Source organism: Haemaphysalis longicornis, unplaced genomic scaffold (genome assembly GCF_048455015.1).
Source record: "Haemaphysalis longicornis isolate Haplotype H1 unplaced genomic scaffold, Haemaphysalis longicornis Haplotype H1 scaffold_5, whole genome shotgun sequence".
Classification (NCBI taxonomy): domain Eukaryota; kingdom Metazoa; phylum Arthropoda; class Arachnida; order Ixodida; family Ixodidae; genus Haemaphysalis; species Haemaphysalis longicornis.
In genome coordinates, this window is record NW_027526385.1 from 44,384,377 (window position 1) to 44,401,461 (window position 17,085).

Below are 17,085 nucleotides of genomic sequence, written 5' to 3' on the forward strand. Positions count from 1 at the left end.
GTGCGTGTATAGCGCTTCTCACGCTAACGGCAGCTCTGATAGATGGTTTCCGCGTAGGCGGCGAGATTGTCTGCCAACTACCGCAAAGCGCCTTCAAGTAAGACACAGCTGTTTGCTTATTCCATGCCCGTCGAAAGGAAGGTCGTGGCACTCGCCCCGCGTCTTGGGAAAAATCCTGTGTAACGACCGCGGAAATACCACCGAATTCGAAAGGCGGGTTTTTCCCAGGAAACATCTCGCACGCTCCGTCCGCGAGCGCGGCCCACGACATATACATGTGGGCGAGTGAAGCCCAAGCAGTGGGATGGAACCGGCGGCCAAACCAAACCTCACTGCCGCTTCTCCCCGAATCGCGTAGATGTAAAGTTGTCCGAACTCTGCTCGCGTCCTGTGATCAATGGCAGCGGAGCATCGCATAGCGACGAGGGCGTGGCCTCCCAACCTGCCCTTCAGGAGAGGAATTAACCAACCTTTTGGGCGGGTGAGGAGCATCGCTAGGCGGATGTGACGTCACGTTTGCTCGCAGCGTTCCCGCGCGGTATGTTTACATTTTTCCGAGTGCTGCCTACACGGCGTACGTGCCGTAGCGATTCGAGTAGTCGCGTTCGACTTATGCGGTCGACGCAAGAATTCATAAACTGGCGATGGTTGTCGCCCTGTCAGTCGTCGTTCAACAGCTCCAGCGTCTTCTGGCACTACAGCTTTGCAGTTATCTGTGGGCGTTCAACTGTCCACCATCGGCCGACCAGGTGAGTGTTTTTTGGCGGGTTTGCAATCAGTTCGCATATCTCCTACTGCAAAGCTTGCTTTCTGCTCCCGGCAGTTATATTAGTGACGTTTACGAAATTCTTAACGGCGCGTTCTCCCCGTCTTGCATTATTGTCGCTGTTTATGCTGCTCGTTCGCGTCTGTCGGCGATCGCGAGCTGTTGACGGTTTGTTGCACGGCGCGGAAACTCGCTCGCATTGCAAACCCGTCTCGCCCATGACGTTTCCTTGTCTGTTTAATGTGGCGTCATTAACATCACTTGTTTTCCTCGACGCTTTTTCTAGACAACGTGCCTTGTGCTAACCGATCTTAATATTGTAACGAAAATGAACTTGCAGTACGATCTGTTGGTGAAGTTAGGAGCGTGACAGGTCCCTGTTGGCAAGGTTTTCGTGTGTGCGTGTGGTTCGTGAGGGCGTTGTAACACGCTACTTTAGCCTGTTGCACTCGTTGCTGCATCCAGCACTTTTGCTGCCAGGAGTGCCTGCCAAGGAATGCTTACGTCGTTATGTGTTTTCATCTTTAATAGTGGGGCCAATCGGCGTTCAATAACCGATGGAAATTCAGCGGGAACGACCCGGATAACGCAGGGCGGGCAAGAGCACTGCTTGTGTGGTCTTCGCTTTCGTTTGCCCCTTTTTTAGTCATCCTAGATTGTTTATTACTGCTGCCTCAACGGTGCTTCATTCCTCATGTTCCATTTCTTTCTCTTGCAGCATCTCCTGACTGCAGTCACAGTGCCCCTAGCCTGCCTGCAGCACTCATCCTGCCATTCTAGTGGGAACTGCCATTCTAGTGCAGGCCACTTGTCACAACCAAACGGGTTCCCGACTTTTCCTGGCTTCTATTTGATGGTATACTTTAGATCCACCAGTGCGTTCTCACTCCGTGTACATTTCAAGCGAGGGTTTACAGTAACACGGTAGTTGATAGCCATGAAGACAGCAGCGTGTGTACTAAAAATCAAGTTTAGTTATTTATGCCAATGTCAAAAAACCAACCTGGTCTATGCATCCATTCCAGCCTGACATTTTCAAATACAAGTCTTTCAGTAGCTAGTGAAACAATGAAGAGGTAGGGATAGCTCATGCACTGCTTAATTACTACCTTCATTTTTTTACTGTTGAAAATTTATGGATGATGCTATATGTACCACCTAGTGAAGTCCCACCAGAAATTGTTATATGCACTACCGATATAGCACAATCTATGAGGTGGGCTGGCGTGACCTTCGTGCAAACAGCACCGTACGTGGTTTCCGTCACGACAAAGTTTGCACTGTAGTCTTGGGCGTGTAATGGGTTATGGCTGACCACAGGGCCGTTTACAGTGCTTTCCAGCTTCCAGTGGAGGCAGGAACACAAATTACGTGGTCGGCCAGGGCACAGTACATGGTGTTAGTCAACACCATAGATATACCGTGCCTCGGATGGCCGCGTCATATATATATATATATTTCTTAATTTTACTTTTGAGTTTTGTGTAAGCAAGGATGTATCTAGTGCCCCTATGCTGTCTATCCTTGGTTTTTGTAAACACTAAGTAATATCGCACGGTAGCTTTATTCATCGTACTGAGATTTCTCAGGTGCCAGATTGCTCAGATCTCACATGGTTTCCTATGGCTGCAGGGATGTACAATGTCTTGGGTTCGATTCTTGGCTGCCGGGGCTGCATTGAATTTATAAAGCCAAAAAAAATAACCTTCTGTACACAATGTCTTGGTTTACGCTAAAGATCCTTGAGTGAGAGGTCTACCACACTGCCCTGTGCCTCATAGTGCGAAGTGACCTCAGTTTACTCGATTATGATGCAATTACTTAATGCCTTCTCATGTAAACTCTTGAGTGCAAACGGGAGAAGGTGCACCTACCTCGCCTTGAGCTGTTAGACTAAGTTGCCTTTTTCGCACGACATCTAAGCTGTGTGAGAAAGCCATACAGGGCTAAGAATGTTGTAAGAAATGCCTCTTACGTGAGGCAGCTCATACATAATGTTTAAAAAAAGCTTGTCACATTATTTTGCAGTAAGCTCTTTAAACGTTTTACACCCCTCCTACCGCCCTGCTTTTATTGTTAATAAAGGCACTTTGCATATGTAGACACAGGAAAATGAAGCAGAAAGACATAGATATTTTTTTCAGCTGCACAGTGTCGCAGGCTATGCACCTGACGCAATGCTGTTTGTTCATCACGGTTTGCACTGTGCTTTGAAACAGTTTGTTACCAAGGTCCAAAGATTCACTTGGCTATTTCATGTCAGGAATGATACAAAGGGATCATCTGTGGAAGCAATGCCCATCTTATTCTTGTCCTTTTGTAATTTATGAGAGCTGCTGCAGCCAAGCATTCTATGGTATATTTATGAACTAGAAAATACATGGAAAAGGCAGTCTCTAAGCTGGAGGGAAACTATCGAGTAGCATATGCATTTAGTTTAAAGGAGCACTGACACCAATTTTCGGCGTTAATATTATTGCACAGTTCGCTTCCTTCACTCAACAGAATACCCTGGCTGAAATATGAGCGGCCTGCGACGCGAAGAACATAGTTTAATTGGATCTCATTTATCGCGCCGACGGAGCAGCGCGCGGAGCGGCACTCAGCGAATGGACATCAGCGTGACATCATCCCGGGAAAGCCAAAAGAAGTGACGCGGAAGCGCTCGTCAAAAACTCGTTACGTCACTTCACGCGCGCGGGCCCACGAGCGGCGAGCGGGTGCAACACCCTCTCAAGCGGGCGCCGGTGATGTCCGCACAAAGCGGTGAGGTCAGTCAGGGATTCTGTCATATGCGCCGTTCGGGATGAAAGCGCGGGAATTTGAAACAAACGATTTTCAGGCCGTTCAATATAAATAACTATCGCGCGCTGAAGTATTTGAAGTGCTGTTTCAGGTTCGCCAGGCCATTAAGCATCGATAAAAGCAATAAAAGTGTAACATAAAATCTTCGTGTCAGTGCTCCTTTAAATAGTGGCGTGTTGCCCAACTGCTGGGCAACCGCATTAAGTTTATGCCGTGCTTGTGATTTGCTCAAGTATGTGAACTAGTCTTAGGCATTTACGTGTTGATAAAAGAATTCCGTGCTATCTTCATTCATTCACTGCAACTCGTTTGTGCTCATGGGGAGCATTCGGAATATGACCCTTAGCATGATAAAAATCAGAATACGCTTTACTCAGTTGGACTCAAGATATACCTGATCAGGACACGTCTACTCCTGAATGCTTAGATACCTGATCACATAAAAATTGGCCAACTTAACAAGCTGCAGGAAAAGAAGCAGCCCCATTCCTTCACCATAAAATAAAAAGAAGACAAGAAGAAACTATTTTACATTTGCAAAAGGTCCAGGCGAGGCTGTTGTTTCTTACGCTTTCAAGAATACATTAATACTGTTGTTGTTTTACAATATAAAGTGAATTTTCCTTACACTACTTCCTCGACATCAGTTGTTTTCCTTTCTGGGTGACCTATGAGACCAAAGGTGCAATGTAATTAACAGTATGGTCATGTTGGTTGTAAACATGATAGAAAAGGAGCACAAAAATATGCATGGCAAAACTCAGGACTTTTGTTGTGTTGTTTTTCATTTATAGTTAATTTTGTTTTGTCCTATGGCACAATGCAATTCTCGAAACCAGCTTTCCTCAGAAACCTATTGAGCCCAATTTTTCATACTAGGCAACATTACATGCAATGGCTGCACAACACTTTCTGCCTGAATATAAATGTGGCTAAAAAATGTCTTAGTTATTTTGAAGCAGGCAGTTTTCATTGCCAGTCAGACAAAATGGGGCCAGATGCCATCTGTGCAAAACCGCATGTGACCGCACCATGGGAGGGGGAGGACAAACATTTTATTGAGCCTTTAAAGGCCCCTTAGGGGACGTGGTGACCGGCGTACCGGTGTCCGCAGCAGCCCTCGCCGTGACCACCCGCTGGGTAGACAGGTCGGACCTGCCCAGTGCCTCAGCCCAGTGCCCACCGTCTGCTAAGAGAGGATAGGGGTTGTGGGGACAGTTCCAAAGAAGATGGTCCAGTGTTTCCACTGCTCCACAGGCCGTGCAGTTGGTGGAGGGGTAGACGGAAGGATAAATACGGTGCAGGTGGTAGCGACATGGGAGGGTATGGGTTTGCACCAGTCGCCATAGCCGTTCTTCCGTGTTGGATAAATCCGGGTGTGCGGGGGGAAGCTGGCGGCGTGAGAGGCGGTAATGTGCCGTAATGTCTTGGAAGGTCAAGAGACTGTCCCAAGCTGATAGGGCTCCGTGAAAGGGTTCGAGGCTAGGGCCTGCTTGGACGGTGAGCTCTCGAGCGGCCCTATGTGCTGCCTCGTTTCCCCCCACGCCCATGTGGGCCGGAGTCCAGATCAGCTTTATTTGTATGGTAGGAGGATTTTTGAGGAGAATTTTGAGCACCAGGGGCGAGATCATGCCTCTGGCGTAATTTCGAATGGCCGTTTTCGAATCCGAGATGATAGTGATAGGGGGCGGCCTATGTGTAAGGGCTAGCGCGATAGGTGACCGGTAAAAGGTGCAAAGGCTCATGGGTACGTTGTCTGCTCCAGCCACTTCCGGTTCGAGATCTCGCCTGGCCTCCCGTACGCCGGCGGCTTTCACGCGCGTGTGTGCGTGTTGTTTATTTGTCACAGAGTGCTAACCTTTCAGAGACGCCCCTAGTAGAATTCATTGTTGTTACACATTGAATGTGCGATGCATGAGCGGTTTTTTTTTTTCAGTGGAAACAGATAAACAACAAGCACAAGCGCACGTGAAAGCCGTCGGCATATGGGAGGCCAGGAGAGCTCTCTAACCGGAAGTAACAGAACTCCGCGGGAGCAGACAATGCACCCATGAGCATTTGCGCTTTTTACCGGTCACCTATTGCCGCCTCTTCCGCCTCAGCGGGTCAGTTGGTGCGGTCTGTTAGGGATTTAAGAGGAGGAGTGTTGGAATGGTTGATTACTACTGCGACAGCGTATGCATCCTGCCATCGATAGCAAGCTGCGTCCACGTAAACCGTAGTGGGGTGGACGGGGTATTTCTCTGTAAGTGCTTGTGCTTGTAGTTCCCTACGCTGCTTGTTGAAAACAGGGTGATATTGCGCGGTAAAGGGTGGATAGTGAGGGAGCCATGAATGTCGGCTGGTACCGGGAGCCTGTCATCACAGAGGATAGGGGCTTTAAGGTTAAGAGTAACAAGGAGAGTGTGACCGGTGGGGGTGGATGAGAGCCTATTTAGCTGACCGATAAGGTGGGCTTCAATGAGTTCCTCCGGAGTATTGTAAATGCCGAGTTTCTCGAGTCTGGCAGTGGTAGTGCTCTGAGGGATTTGTAGCGCCGTTTTTTTAGGTCTTTCGAATGAGGCAGTTGACTTTAGAGAGTTCGGTACGCGAGGGCAAGAGATACGGGAGGGAGTAAGTGAGAAGGCTGAGCCCAAATGCCTGTATCAGCTGGATACGCTCCGTTTCTTTGAGCCCCTTGTTGCGGGCAGCAATCCTGCGGATGAGGGCGATCGTCTGATTCACCTGAGAATTCAGCTGTGCTAGGTACTTAATGTTTGCGAAATTGCGCTGTATGCAGAGCCCAAGTATTTTCAGGACTTCCACTTGGCGAACATCCCTACCATCAATGCGGACCTCAATGGTGGGTGTCTGGGCTGGGTTGCCGGTTGATTTGGCGGGGAGGATTAAAAGCTCAGATTTTTCAGGTGAGCATCCAAGCCCAACTTGCGCGGCGGCGGTAACTAAGTCAGCTCCCTGTTAGAGAACCTCCTCGATTTGAAAGTCGCTGCCTCTGGTGGTCCACAGCGTAATATTATCGGCGTATATGCTGTGGAGTAAGCGAGGGATCGCGGCGAGCTTACTGGGAAGGTGGATTAGGGCAATGTTAAATAGGAGTGGGGATAATACTGCGCCTTGAGGCGTGCCCATGGTTGGGAAATGGATAGTGTCGGATTGTAGGTCACCGAGCTGAATAACAGCCGTGCGGTTCGAAAGGAAGTTACGGATATAGTTGTATGTGCGGCGACCCGGAGTGAAAGTGGCAACGTTACACAAAATAGCCTGGTGTGATACGCGATCAAAGCTTTCTAAAGATCAAGTGCCAAAATGGCTCAATTATCTACCTTTGAAGGGGCAGCGATAATTCCGTGTTTTAATTGCAGGAGTACATCTTCGGTTTCCGCACCATGGGAAGTGTTGTCCAGTTTTTTGCAAATCGCTTGTTAGCCCTACGGGAACCGCAGCACGTGTAGTGACTGCCATAATCTTTGTCTCAGCCCTATAAATTGACGTGAACCTTTTTCCTCCTTACTTAAAACAGATTTCCTTTTTTGTTGTTTGATCCTGTTTACAGCAAGCCCTTTTTTGTAGAGAAAAGGAACTGCCACCTGAAGAAAACCACCTCTGCTTCAAAAATGCACTGATCAAGATTAGTATCATACTACAATGAGAACATATAAATGTTAAAATGTAAAAAATTAGCCATATACACAAATAACTAATGAAGTGTGCCGCTGCACAAATTGGTTTTCAATACATAAACAAAGGAGTGCTTCAAAGAGAAAGGTCAAGAAAAAGGGCAGGGGTGTTTTCTGGTCTGTTTCACTACAACCTAAAATGATGCTTTGGCTCTCGGTAAGATTAAGTACACTATTTATATGGTACTAGGAAGTGTCCAAGCAGCATTTCTGACTCGCCCCATCTTTCTACGAGCATTACTGACAGTTTCTCTCTTGTTGATCGAAGAAAGGAGTGAAATGCGCTGAAAGCATCAAATCTGCATTCGCACCGTTCAGTTGCATGGTCTGGCTCATTAACAAGGAACCACACGACAAACAGACGTGCTCACACGTCAGCTCAGAGTTGCGTATCGAGAAATTCTGGGCGAGCTAGAGAAGCTTGCCAGGTCTTGCACTTAAGCATCAGTAAAGCATGCATTATGCGACAAACCAACGACGACAGAAATAGCTACCTTCATACTGGGCAAGTGTTCGAACCACTGTGGCGTGTTAACGCCGCGATCAGAAAGTTGCCACGCCAGTTTGACAGCCCTGGCGCGAATCGTGTGTGTCAGTCCGGCCCACAATTGAAGACTTCCGCGTTATTACTGTGATTTGTGGCAGCCAGATTGGTGGGATCGACCCATGGATGATCGGTCAGAAGCAGTGACAAGCAGCCATTTTGACCCTCCGAACGCTTGAAAGTATGTGTAAACATATAAAAAAGTGTTTCTGACTGCAGCTAGATAATGCTATATCGGTGGTGGGTATAGCACTTCATAGGTTGTATTCACTGGTGTGGCCCACAAGTGGGCGACCCTGTGTGTGCGCCGCCATGTATGTGCCGCAGCGTCTGTGATACGTCGGACTCCATGAGATTGCGGTAATGGACCTTTTTCTATTAGCAATCTGCACATGCGCGGGCTGGTAATCCGCCATTCTGGACAGTCGTCTCGGGCAAAACAAACAAAAGGGTGCCCCCTCCACTTGTTGCTGGGGTAGCAGCTATGCTTTCTAGTGATGCACGTTTTTATTTCTTCTTTTTCGACAGCATGTGGTGAGTTGTGCGTGCACACAAAGGATTTCAAAGGAAAGGGGTGAAGACTTGAGGTTGACCACGGTACGAGCACATGGCTACCAGCAAGGGGGTGAGCGGTGCAAGCATGGCACAACTCGGGAGATGGCATCACGTGCACTGGCTTCATTTAATATAAATATAGAATATAACTATAAATTGGCGTGTGCATAAAACATTTCTTCGAAAGCAATATTTGGTTTTGGTTTTCAACTGTGCATTAAACGACACTTGTGTCAACATCGGTAGTCGCAGGCGACTGCAGCGTTGCCTCTGGCATGCCGTGTCGCTTTCGTTCATAGCCGCAGTCTACAGTGATGCAAAGTTCTTGAGGGCAAGGAGAGCACCACCACGTAATTTGAGTGCAATTAATAGGTCTTCTCTTAATACTAAGGCCGACAATCGGGCTGAAGTGGTGGAGACGATATGCACCGAGGTTTTCTTTTTTCTGCGAGGTGTGGGCACAATGCGCAGGCACAGACGTGGTGGTTTCCAGTGTTGTCGGGTGAAGAAATCTCCCTCTGAAATTTTCAGTGAATACCATCTATTGGGTTGCAGTCCAGTATTTCTGAAAGGTTCACTGCTATTGTGACAAATTTTTTAGAGCAGTCATGGTCGCTAAGATGGTAGTCATGAGAAGCTGAATCACTGTTCCAGAGGAGGCTGGAACAACCGCACTATTGCTCCGCTTGTTCCCAGGCTTGGGTTGCGACATCAGTGTCCTGACAGCACCACACCTAGCTTCCTCATCCCAGAGCTTGCAGTCTCCTCCTGATGCATTTTTCTTGCTCTTTGCTCCGCCTCCTTTCCATCTTGAGGTTCGTGCTTAAATACTCTCATCATGTCTTTGCAGCACCTGCTGACTGGGCTCTAGCCTGTGCCTGCTGGTGAAGAGAAGTTTGCTGTGAGACGAGGGTCTTGACGAGCACGTAACTCCTGTTGTTAAAGTGAAGCTTTCAGGACCTCACTGATTGCATTCAATGTGGCTACATAATGCACTGCAGGAAAGCTAACTTTACACAGTGAGTTTCACAAAGCGATGAGGATGATAAGCGAAAGCATATGCACCTCAAGAAAAAACTCTTTCCATGGTCATAATGGAACCAGTGTCCCTTGCATTATGAAACCATTGTCTGTCAGACTGCGCCCTTCTGATACGGTCGAAGCAGTTTAGATTTTGGACTTTTACTCAAGTCGCAAGAGAGAGAGTGAGAATAAACTTTAATTAAATGCGCAAAATGCTTCAGAGAGGTGTCCTCATTCCAGGATGCCTTGAGCTCAAGCCGCGTTGACAGTCCTTTTGATCAGGCACAGCTGACCTTCAAGGCTGGAGCTGGCCAGAAAGCTTCGAGTTAGAAAGGAACATCAGTTTTTGATCAAAAACTTTATTTTTACAGTTATGATGATAAGAATCGGGGGATGCATGTGGTTTTTCATTGAAACTGTAGATATGAAATTTGTTTCTGTGTAATACGACTCTATTCACATTTATTTGGATTTTTATGTTTGATTTTACGACAACCTTTATAAAAAAATTGCTGGAGGGGCGCAGCTGAACAAGGTACCGGTGAACTGTGCACAAATCAAGGACTGACTGCCATAAGACTAACATTATCATTATATATGGTCTGTAGCAGAAGTGACAGCCATGTGAAGTTTGGGCCTAGAAAATGGGAACCAGGAAAACTGGTGTTGCCGTCCAGGCCCAAACTTCAAACAGCTTTCACTTCTGCTACAGACCATATATAATGATAATGTTAGTCTTATGGCAGTCAGTCCTTGATTTGTGCACAGTTCACCGGTACCTTGTTCAGCTGCGCCCCTCCAGCAGTTTTTTTATAAAGGCTGTCAAAAAATCAAACATAAAAGCCATATAAAGTTGAATGTAGTTGTTTTACACAGAAACAAACTTCATATCTACAATTTCAATGAAAAACCACATGCATCACCCAATTTTTATCGTCCTAACTGTAAAAACCATGTTTTTTTTGTTTAAGACCAGGGTGCCCACTTAGAAAAAAAGAATTTGAGTTTTTTGGTAGACAGCCCGGTAAAAGACCTCCCAAAAGCAAAGATTGTGGTGTGTTTCCACCATACTACTCTAGGGTGCTGGTGGCAACTGCCCTGGATGAACTGCTTTTAAACTTTATTTCAGGAAATGAGTGAAGATCAATCCCCTTTTACGGTGGGGTGCTACATGAATGGTTCATTTTTAGCCACTAGATTCAAATGTCATGTCTTCATCCTCTCTCTAAGGGGCTTTGGCACCTCCCCTTAAGGGTGATTGACCTTGACTTGTGACAGCCACGCAGCACTTTTTTCATTTGTAACATCATGGCAATTCGCAGTCCCACTTCCAGTTTGTTTCCTCCTACTGTGTACTGTGGAGTACAGGCTACTGGGTGGTAGTAGTGTCGCCAGCAAGCAGTCCTCTAGCTCCCACGTTGCTGTTCATCTATACCATCCAGCCACACGCCTGGTTGATAAGAAAGTACAGTGGCTACTAAGACTCCCAACCCTTAATTTTGTCCATTTGCCGTATTCTTCGTCTCTGATCAGCTGCGTGGGAAGGTTCAGTCGCAGCTGCTGTGCTCTTCTATTGCTCAGTCTCCTATCCAGAGAGTTCCTCTCCACAGTTATGTGCAAATCTGTGGTTGTCAGTTTCATCATTGCTCTCTGTTACTTGTTCTGTCATGTGTTCATTAGTTGCTGTAATTGCAAGGAAAAAAAACGTGCACGCTTTTGTCTTGCGACAATAATGGCTTTTTTTTTAACGTTTATTGAAATGTAAAAAAAACACCCGGGGGCCTCTTGCTAGTGCATCAGACCCCCTTAGAAGTAGCGATTAGTTAAAGTTCACGACGGGTATGGGTGGGAAATAGCAAGGGAAAAATAGTGGGTCGGTATATGAAATGCAGGAGTGTGTCCCACACTGCCTCCGCTAAATTAGGTGGGTAGGAGGGACGCAAGAGATCATTTAAGGAATTTGGTTGTAAGTTAGTGGGAAGGGTGTCTAGGAGAAATTGTCTTTCAGTTTAACTCAGTTTTCTCGCGAGGGATTCCTTGCTTGATTGTCATCTGAGCTTGGACGTTGCCTGTTTGAGCTATCACTTACTTGCATGCTGTTTGGACTTTTGATCGCAGTGGCTTTGAAACTTCGCCACTTGATTTTGCTCGACGAAAGCTTCGCGTTCAAACTGTCGTCATCATTAGAATGTGAGGTGCACCATTTTTGTCTAATTTTGCATCTCGATGCACCGCTATCCAGATTCAAACTACTTCGACCATGTTGCAATGGTGTCACGGAATAGATGTTGGTTTCACACCGCGAGGGTCCTGATTTGTTTCTGACTGCAGGAAGCGTTTTTTTTTCTGCACTTCTTTACCCACGATCATTATCATTGTCAGAGAAAGTTGGCTTTTCTGCAATGCCTTTTTGGCATGGCATATTCCACTGGTGAGACATAGAAAGTTTTGCTTTAAAATCAGGGTCTTCAAGCACTTTTGGTCCAGTGAGTAGCAATCTGCACGTATTTGTAACCATACAATACTGAGTTAGCACCCTTCGATCCTTCCTGTCTTGTGCCAGCAGTCTCGTCATCCAACACATGAAAGTGCCCTCGACTTTTGCCCGCACTTTTCACTTATGCCTGACCCAATAACTTTTGTTGATTTCCAGTGTTGCGCATGTCACATTTTCATTCAGGGTCACCTTGGGGCAGATAAGCGCCTGCTTGTATTTTTATCAAGTGGTTTTAGCCATGGAGCATGCTTCGCACTCTTGTGTGAGCAGCATTATGGTGCCTTGTTGCTTGTCCAGCAAGTGATGTGATGCCATGTCAATAAACATTCTTCAGTGTTTGTGATGACTTTGGTGTTTTCTTGGCTTCACTTTCTAATAGTGAGAGTTGCTATCCATCAAGAAGCATACACTTACAAATGCTAGGTATTCTTATTTTTTTCTTAGGAAGGCATTTACAAAGTTTCGTTGGCAACACAGCATAACATCAAAACAAATAAAACCAACTAAAATGGCAAATGTGGCATATTTTTAAAATTAATAAACTGTGGTAAAACAACACAGCACGAGAGAGAGAGCACGAAAAGTGACAGCACTGTGTGTTTGTACCATTCTGTTGTTTTCGTGCTAAATATTTTCAAATAAATAAATATGCAAGGAATGCAGTTGAAGTAGGGTAACTTTTTATTTGAGCTTGTCTCTTGGACATACAAGTACATTTCTTGAATCGATTGCTGGATGCAATTTTCGATATTAGGCAAGCACTGGATTCTCGAATGGACACAACAGACGTTTGTTCAATTCTTATTTGCAATTGCATTGTGCAGTTTAACCCGTACAAAACATTTCGCCAAAGTCCAAAGCATTGGTTTAGGTAGAACAAAAAAAATGCCTGTGTGCCAAGATTTCGAAGCATGTCAAAGATTTATAGGTGGCCTGACTTAACCTATAGCCCTACACTGCAGTTACCCTTCATAGCTGGCCCAAGTTATGCTGAGCTTTTCCTCGTGAAACCTAAAAAGTTGAATTTTGATGTTTACAGCTACGCTGTGCAATGTATAAGCCTAGCATAATTTACTCTTCAGTATTTTTACTCTATCCAGGTTTTATGTTTATTACACCACAATAAAAGTTTGCAGCCAGTGTTGAATTTACGAGCGTCAACCAATTCAGGTTGAAAGCACAAAATGCTCTAACAGAAATCGCAGTCTTCACATGTGATCAAATACGTAGTTCTTTAACACTAAACAAGGCTACTGCAGAATGCTAGGAGCGTAAAATATACTCGATGAGGTGCAGTTGGCCAGTGTGTAATTTAAGCAGCATTGTTTTAAGACAAACGGAAATTGGTAAAACACCCATGATCTTCTAACAGCAGCTATCATCGTGACTGGCCAATTCACCTGAGTGGGGATGTTAAGGCTATGTGCTGGCCTAATGAATTGCCAAGAAATTTAAAACTCATTGTATGTCGGGTTGCTTGTACCTGTGGACTTTTTTCAGTTTAAGGTCATAATGCGCTCCCTGGGTCCACCTTTAGTCAGCTAGACCCACTGAGCTATAGTGGTGTCAAGGATGTGGTGCTCGACTTGCACTAGAGATGTCCTGGGTTTGATTCCCATGTGGTTTGAACTCTCCCCAAAGTTTTGAACTCAATCCACTCTTTGCTCTCTTTGCACTGCCGGCCGGTTTAGGAGCTGTTGTGCTAGTACAGCGGATAGTGGCTTCTTAGTCAATGGGCCACTTATTGCTTTCGCGTTGATAAGGTAGAGTTTTCAAGATTGTGTGTTACGGTCGGTTACACTTGCCACATTTAGGGTGCTTAAATCCGACCATGTGCAAATTGCAGGCCTGTGATAAATGGGTACAGGTGATTATCTAGATGCATAAAACTGCGCCTACTGTCAAGGCATGCCGTGAATTTGTTGGTGGAATGGACATTTACAAACATGTATTCGCATGATTTCCACTGCAGCATAAAAAATTGAGGTAAAAAAGGTGCATTGTAATAAAAGGTGCATAAAAGGTGCATTGTAATTTTGCAGCTCCCAAGTAGTACACTATATAAGACCAGCACTGCTTCCCCTCGTGGTGCTTTGGGCGGCTCACAGCAAAGCCCACTAAGCATCAGAATCAGCTAGTGCTTGATGTAGTTGCTACATCTATTCCCTTTGAAACGCAAGCTGCTGGACACCAGATTTCCCTACACTAATAACATTAGAATTGGGTTAGAAAAGTGAAATGAACTGGAAAGCTGTGGGTGAAAAGTATGATCAACATGACAATTCCAACAGGGACAAGACCACCTTGTTTTGGGAGCTTTACCCCAAAAGACCAAGGCACTTGGCAACGAAAGGAGCCCCAGCTGAAAACAGAGCAAGGCCTCATGGCTTGTGGAGGGTGCTTCTCGTGGTAGAATATAACTGCCTGTCATCATGCAATTTCGACTGCCCAGGAGTCTTCACCACCACTGTGGTGACATTGAAGGAAGGTGACAGGAAAGTGTCCGCAAAGTCGCACATCAAGGCTACTATTCCTGTTGACACTGGACAGATAAGAGCCAAAATTACAACTAAACTAGTTTTCTGCACAAGAAAGAGCTCACTTTCTTGTTTTGCCAAAGCTAATAACATGCCCTTAAATAATCCATGCATGACATATGTTCATCACAGATGGGTTTGGGTGCACCAAATTATTTGTTATACGGAACCTTTTTTCCCCGCTGCGAACTCGCAGGAAGCAGTTTTATTTCGTGTAAGGCATTTCTAAGAGCAACGCAATCACTTTGTTCTCTGTCTACTTTACTCATACTATCAATTCGTAAATTTATACCAGCAAATAGAAAACAAACAGAAAGAAGAACACAATTTAGCGCACGAGATATCCCCAGCTGTCCATTGCTTTGACACTCGCTGAAAGATTTGTAATGGTCAAGCTGGCATAGATCTGTAGATGGTTTGGTTTTGTTTTCACTGGCATTTCCAGTACACACGCTGCTGTCTTCATGGTTATCCACTGCTGTGTTAGTGTAAACACTCGCTTTAAATGTATGCAGAGAGAGAACGCAGCAGTGTATCTGAAGTATACCATCAATTATAAGCCAGGCAAGGGCGGGAACCCGTTAGGTCGTGACAAGTGGCCTGCGAACATCAGTTCCCACTAGAATGGCAGGATGAGTGTTGCACGCAGGCTAGGGGCACCGTGACTGCAGTCAGGAGATGCTGCAAGAGAAAAATGAAACGTGAAGAATCAAACAACGTTCTCGCAACAGTAAATAATCTACGACGACTGAAAAGAAGGGCAAACGACAGAGAAGACCACGCAAGCACTGCCCCTGCCCTGCGTTGTTATCGGGGTCGTTCCGCCTGCATTTGCATCAGTTATAGAGCGCTGAGTGGTTCACTATTAAATATGAAAACACATAACGAAGTAACCATCCCTTGGCAGGCACTCCTGGCAAGCAAGAGTACTAGATGCAGGAAAGAGGTGCAAGAGGCCAAAGCAGCGTGTTACAACGCCCTCACGAACCACACGCGCACACGAAAACCTTGCCAACAGCGTTCTGTCACGCTCTAACTTCACGTATAGATCGCACAGCAAGTTCATTTTCGTTACAACATTAAGATAGGTTAGCACAAGGATAACAAGCGATGCTAATGACGCCACATTGAAGAAGAGACAAAGAAGCGCCACGGGCGAGACGGGTTTCCGCGCCGTGCAACAAACCGCCAACAGCTTGCGATCGCCGACAGACGCGAACAGAGCAGCATAAACAGCAACAATAATGCAAGACGGTGAGAACGCGCCGTTAACAATTTCGTAAACGTCGCTAATATAACTGCCGCAAGCAGAAAGCAAGCTTTGCAGTAGGAGATATGCGAACTGATTGCAAACCCGCCAAAAAACACTCACCTGGTCGGCCGATGGTGGACAGTTGAACGCCCACAGATAACTGCAAAGCTGTAGTGCCAGAAGACGCTGGAGCTGTTAAACGACGACTGACAGGGCGACAACCATCGCCAGTTTATGAATTCTTGCGTCGACCGCATAAGTCGAACGCGACTACTTGGATCGCTACGGCACGTACGCCGTGTAGGCAGCACTCGGGAAAATGTAAACATACCGCGCGGGAACGCTGCGAGCAAACGTGACGTCACATCCGCCTAGCGATGCTCCTCACCCGCCCAAGAGGTTGGTTAATTCCTCTCCTGAAGGGCAGGTGGCCTCCCACGCAAGCACCTGGAAGTTTGCCGTACCACTTCATAGCGGTTTATATCAGCTAACTCTGGATATACAAAGCGATAGTTTGGCTTGGCCTGGTTAAGCCTTGGTTTCGCATGGTTAACCTTTGATTTAGCGGTAATTATTATACTCTTCGTCCAAAGCCTGCCTTTTTATACGGTTGTGGCTCCGCTTCAGGCATAGAGATAATATACTGCTTCAGGCGTTTCCCGAGCCGAGCGGCTCGCCGGCGATAACCGCTTGCCGACAATGGCTCCAAGCCTCCAGCTCCCGCGAAACGCCAAGAGAAGACGTAAGACGGCGCGGCCTCGCTCTCGTACATATCCAAGCTCGCATGCACGCGGCGAGTCACGTGGTCAGGCGCGAACCAGCTGCGGAGAGCGCATGCGCCAAGCCGGCAGCGGCGGCTAGCGAACCCGGCCGTCGGCGGAGCTTGGCCCGGCGAGTCACGTGATACGTTGCCAAGCATACGGCGCAGGTGCGGTCAAATGAAGGTCAATTTTTATACGCGACGGCCAAACCGCTTTGCTTTAAAAGTGGCACCGTACATTGTTATTCCTCATGGCAGCGAGTATGCGAATGATGCGAATACTGGCGTCAACGTGAATATACTGAAAAAACCACCTGCGCAGCCATTATGCAGCCCTCCCACATCACACACACGGGCAAATCAAACGACCTGCCTGTTCCTCACACCCTTTCAAAAGTGGACCTCACAACGCGTTAACGAGGTTCTCTGGTTTTATTTGTAGCTCAATTTTCGCGTTTTATTTGTCTGCCGCCCGTTATAGCGCGGCACTCGCCGGGGCTACAAGTAGACTTCCCAGCATCATCCAAGAAGGTGAGTTCATTGCACGGCGCATTCACCTCTCCTGTGGCCGAGAGAAAAAGAAATCCATCGCATACTTTCGAGCGCTGGGACAATGGGAAGGGCTCTTCTCACGACCACGCGAGCTTGGGCGCACACGTGACACGGCTG

The 17,085-nt window shown here is 46.6% G+C and overlaps 3 protein-coding genes and 1 long non-coding RNA gene across 5 annotated transcripts in view; 2 read left to right on the forward strand and 2 right to left on the reverse strand.

Moving 5' to 3' along the window:
- The window catches only part of LOC144138150 (uncharacterized), a 68,746-nt gene that overhangs the window by 18,631 nt on the left and 33,030 nt on the right, over nt 1-17,085 (reverse strand). The window lies entirely within an intron of this gene.
- LOC144138151 (uncharacterized) overlaps nt 1-17,085 on the forward strand; it is a 143,407-nt gene that overhangs the window by 13,354 nt on the left and 112,968 nt on the right. The window lies entirely within an intron of this gene.
- Nucleotides 601-9,854, forward strand: LOC144138147 (uncharacterized). Of its 2 annotated transcripts, XM_077670281.1 has the most exons (4): nt 601-749; nt 1,485-1,622; nt 8,321-8,417; nt 9,198-9,854. In XM_077670281.1, the coding sequence occupies exons 1-4, from the start codon at nt 645-647 to the stop codon at nt 9,233-9,235; spliced, it is 378 nt and encodes a 125-aa protein (XP_077526407.1). In that variant the 5' UTR covers nt 601-644; the 3' UTR covers nt 9,236-9,854. The 2 variants fall into 2 exon arrangements, with proteins under 2 accessions (XP_077526407.1, XP_077526408.1); XM_077670282.1 differs by lacking the exon at nt 8,321-8,417.
- LOC144138148 (uncharacterized) lies at nt 12,526-15,931 on the reverse strand. Its single transcript, XR_013315826.1, has 2 exons — nt 15,777-15,931; nt 12,526-15,085 (listed from the first exon to the last, which is right to left on the reverse strand). It is a non-coding gene; the product is annotated as an uncharacterized LOC144138148 (long non-coding RNA).

Excerpts from the sequence above, each read along its gene's own strand:
- LOC144138147 (XM_077670281.1), top strand. The coding sequence starts at position 645 with ATGGTTGTCGCCCTGTCAGTCGTCGTTCAACAGCTCCAGCGTCTTCTG. Across the intron at positions 750-1,484 it reads GTCCACCATCGGCCGACCAG|CATCTCCTGACTGCAGTCAC; the intron begins GTGAGTGTTTTT and ends TTTCTCTTGCAG. Across the intron at positions 8,418-9,197 it reads ACATGGCTACCAGCAAGGGG|CACCTGCTGACTGGGCTCTA; the intron begins GTGAGCGGTGCA and ends ATGTCTTTGCAG.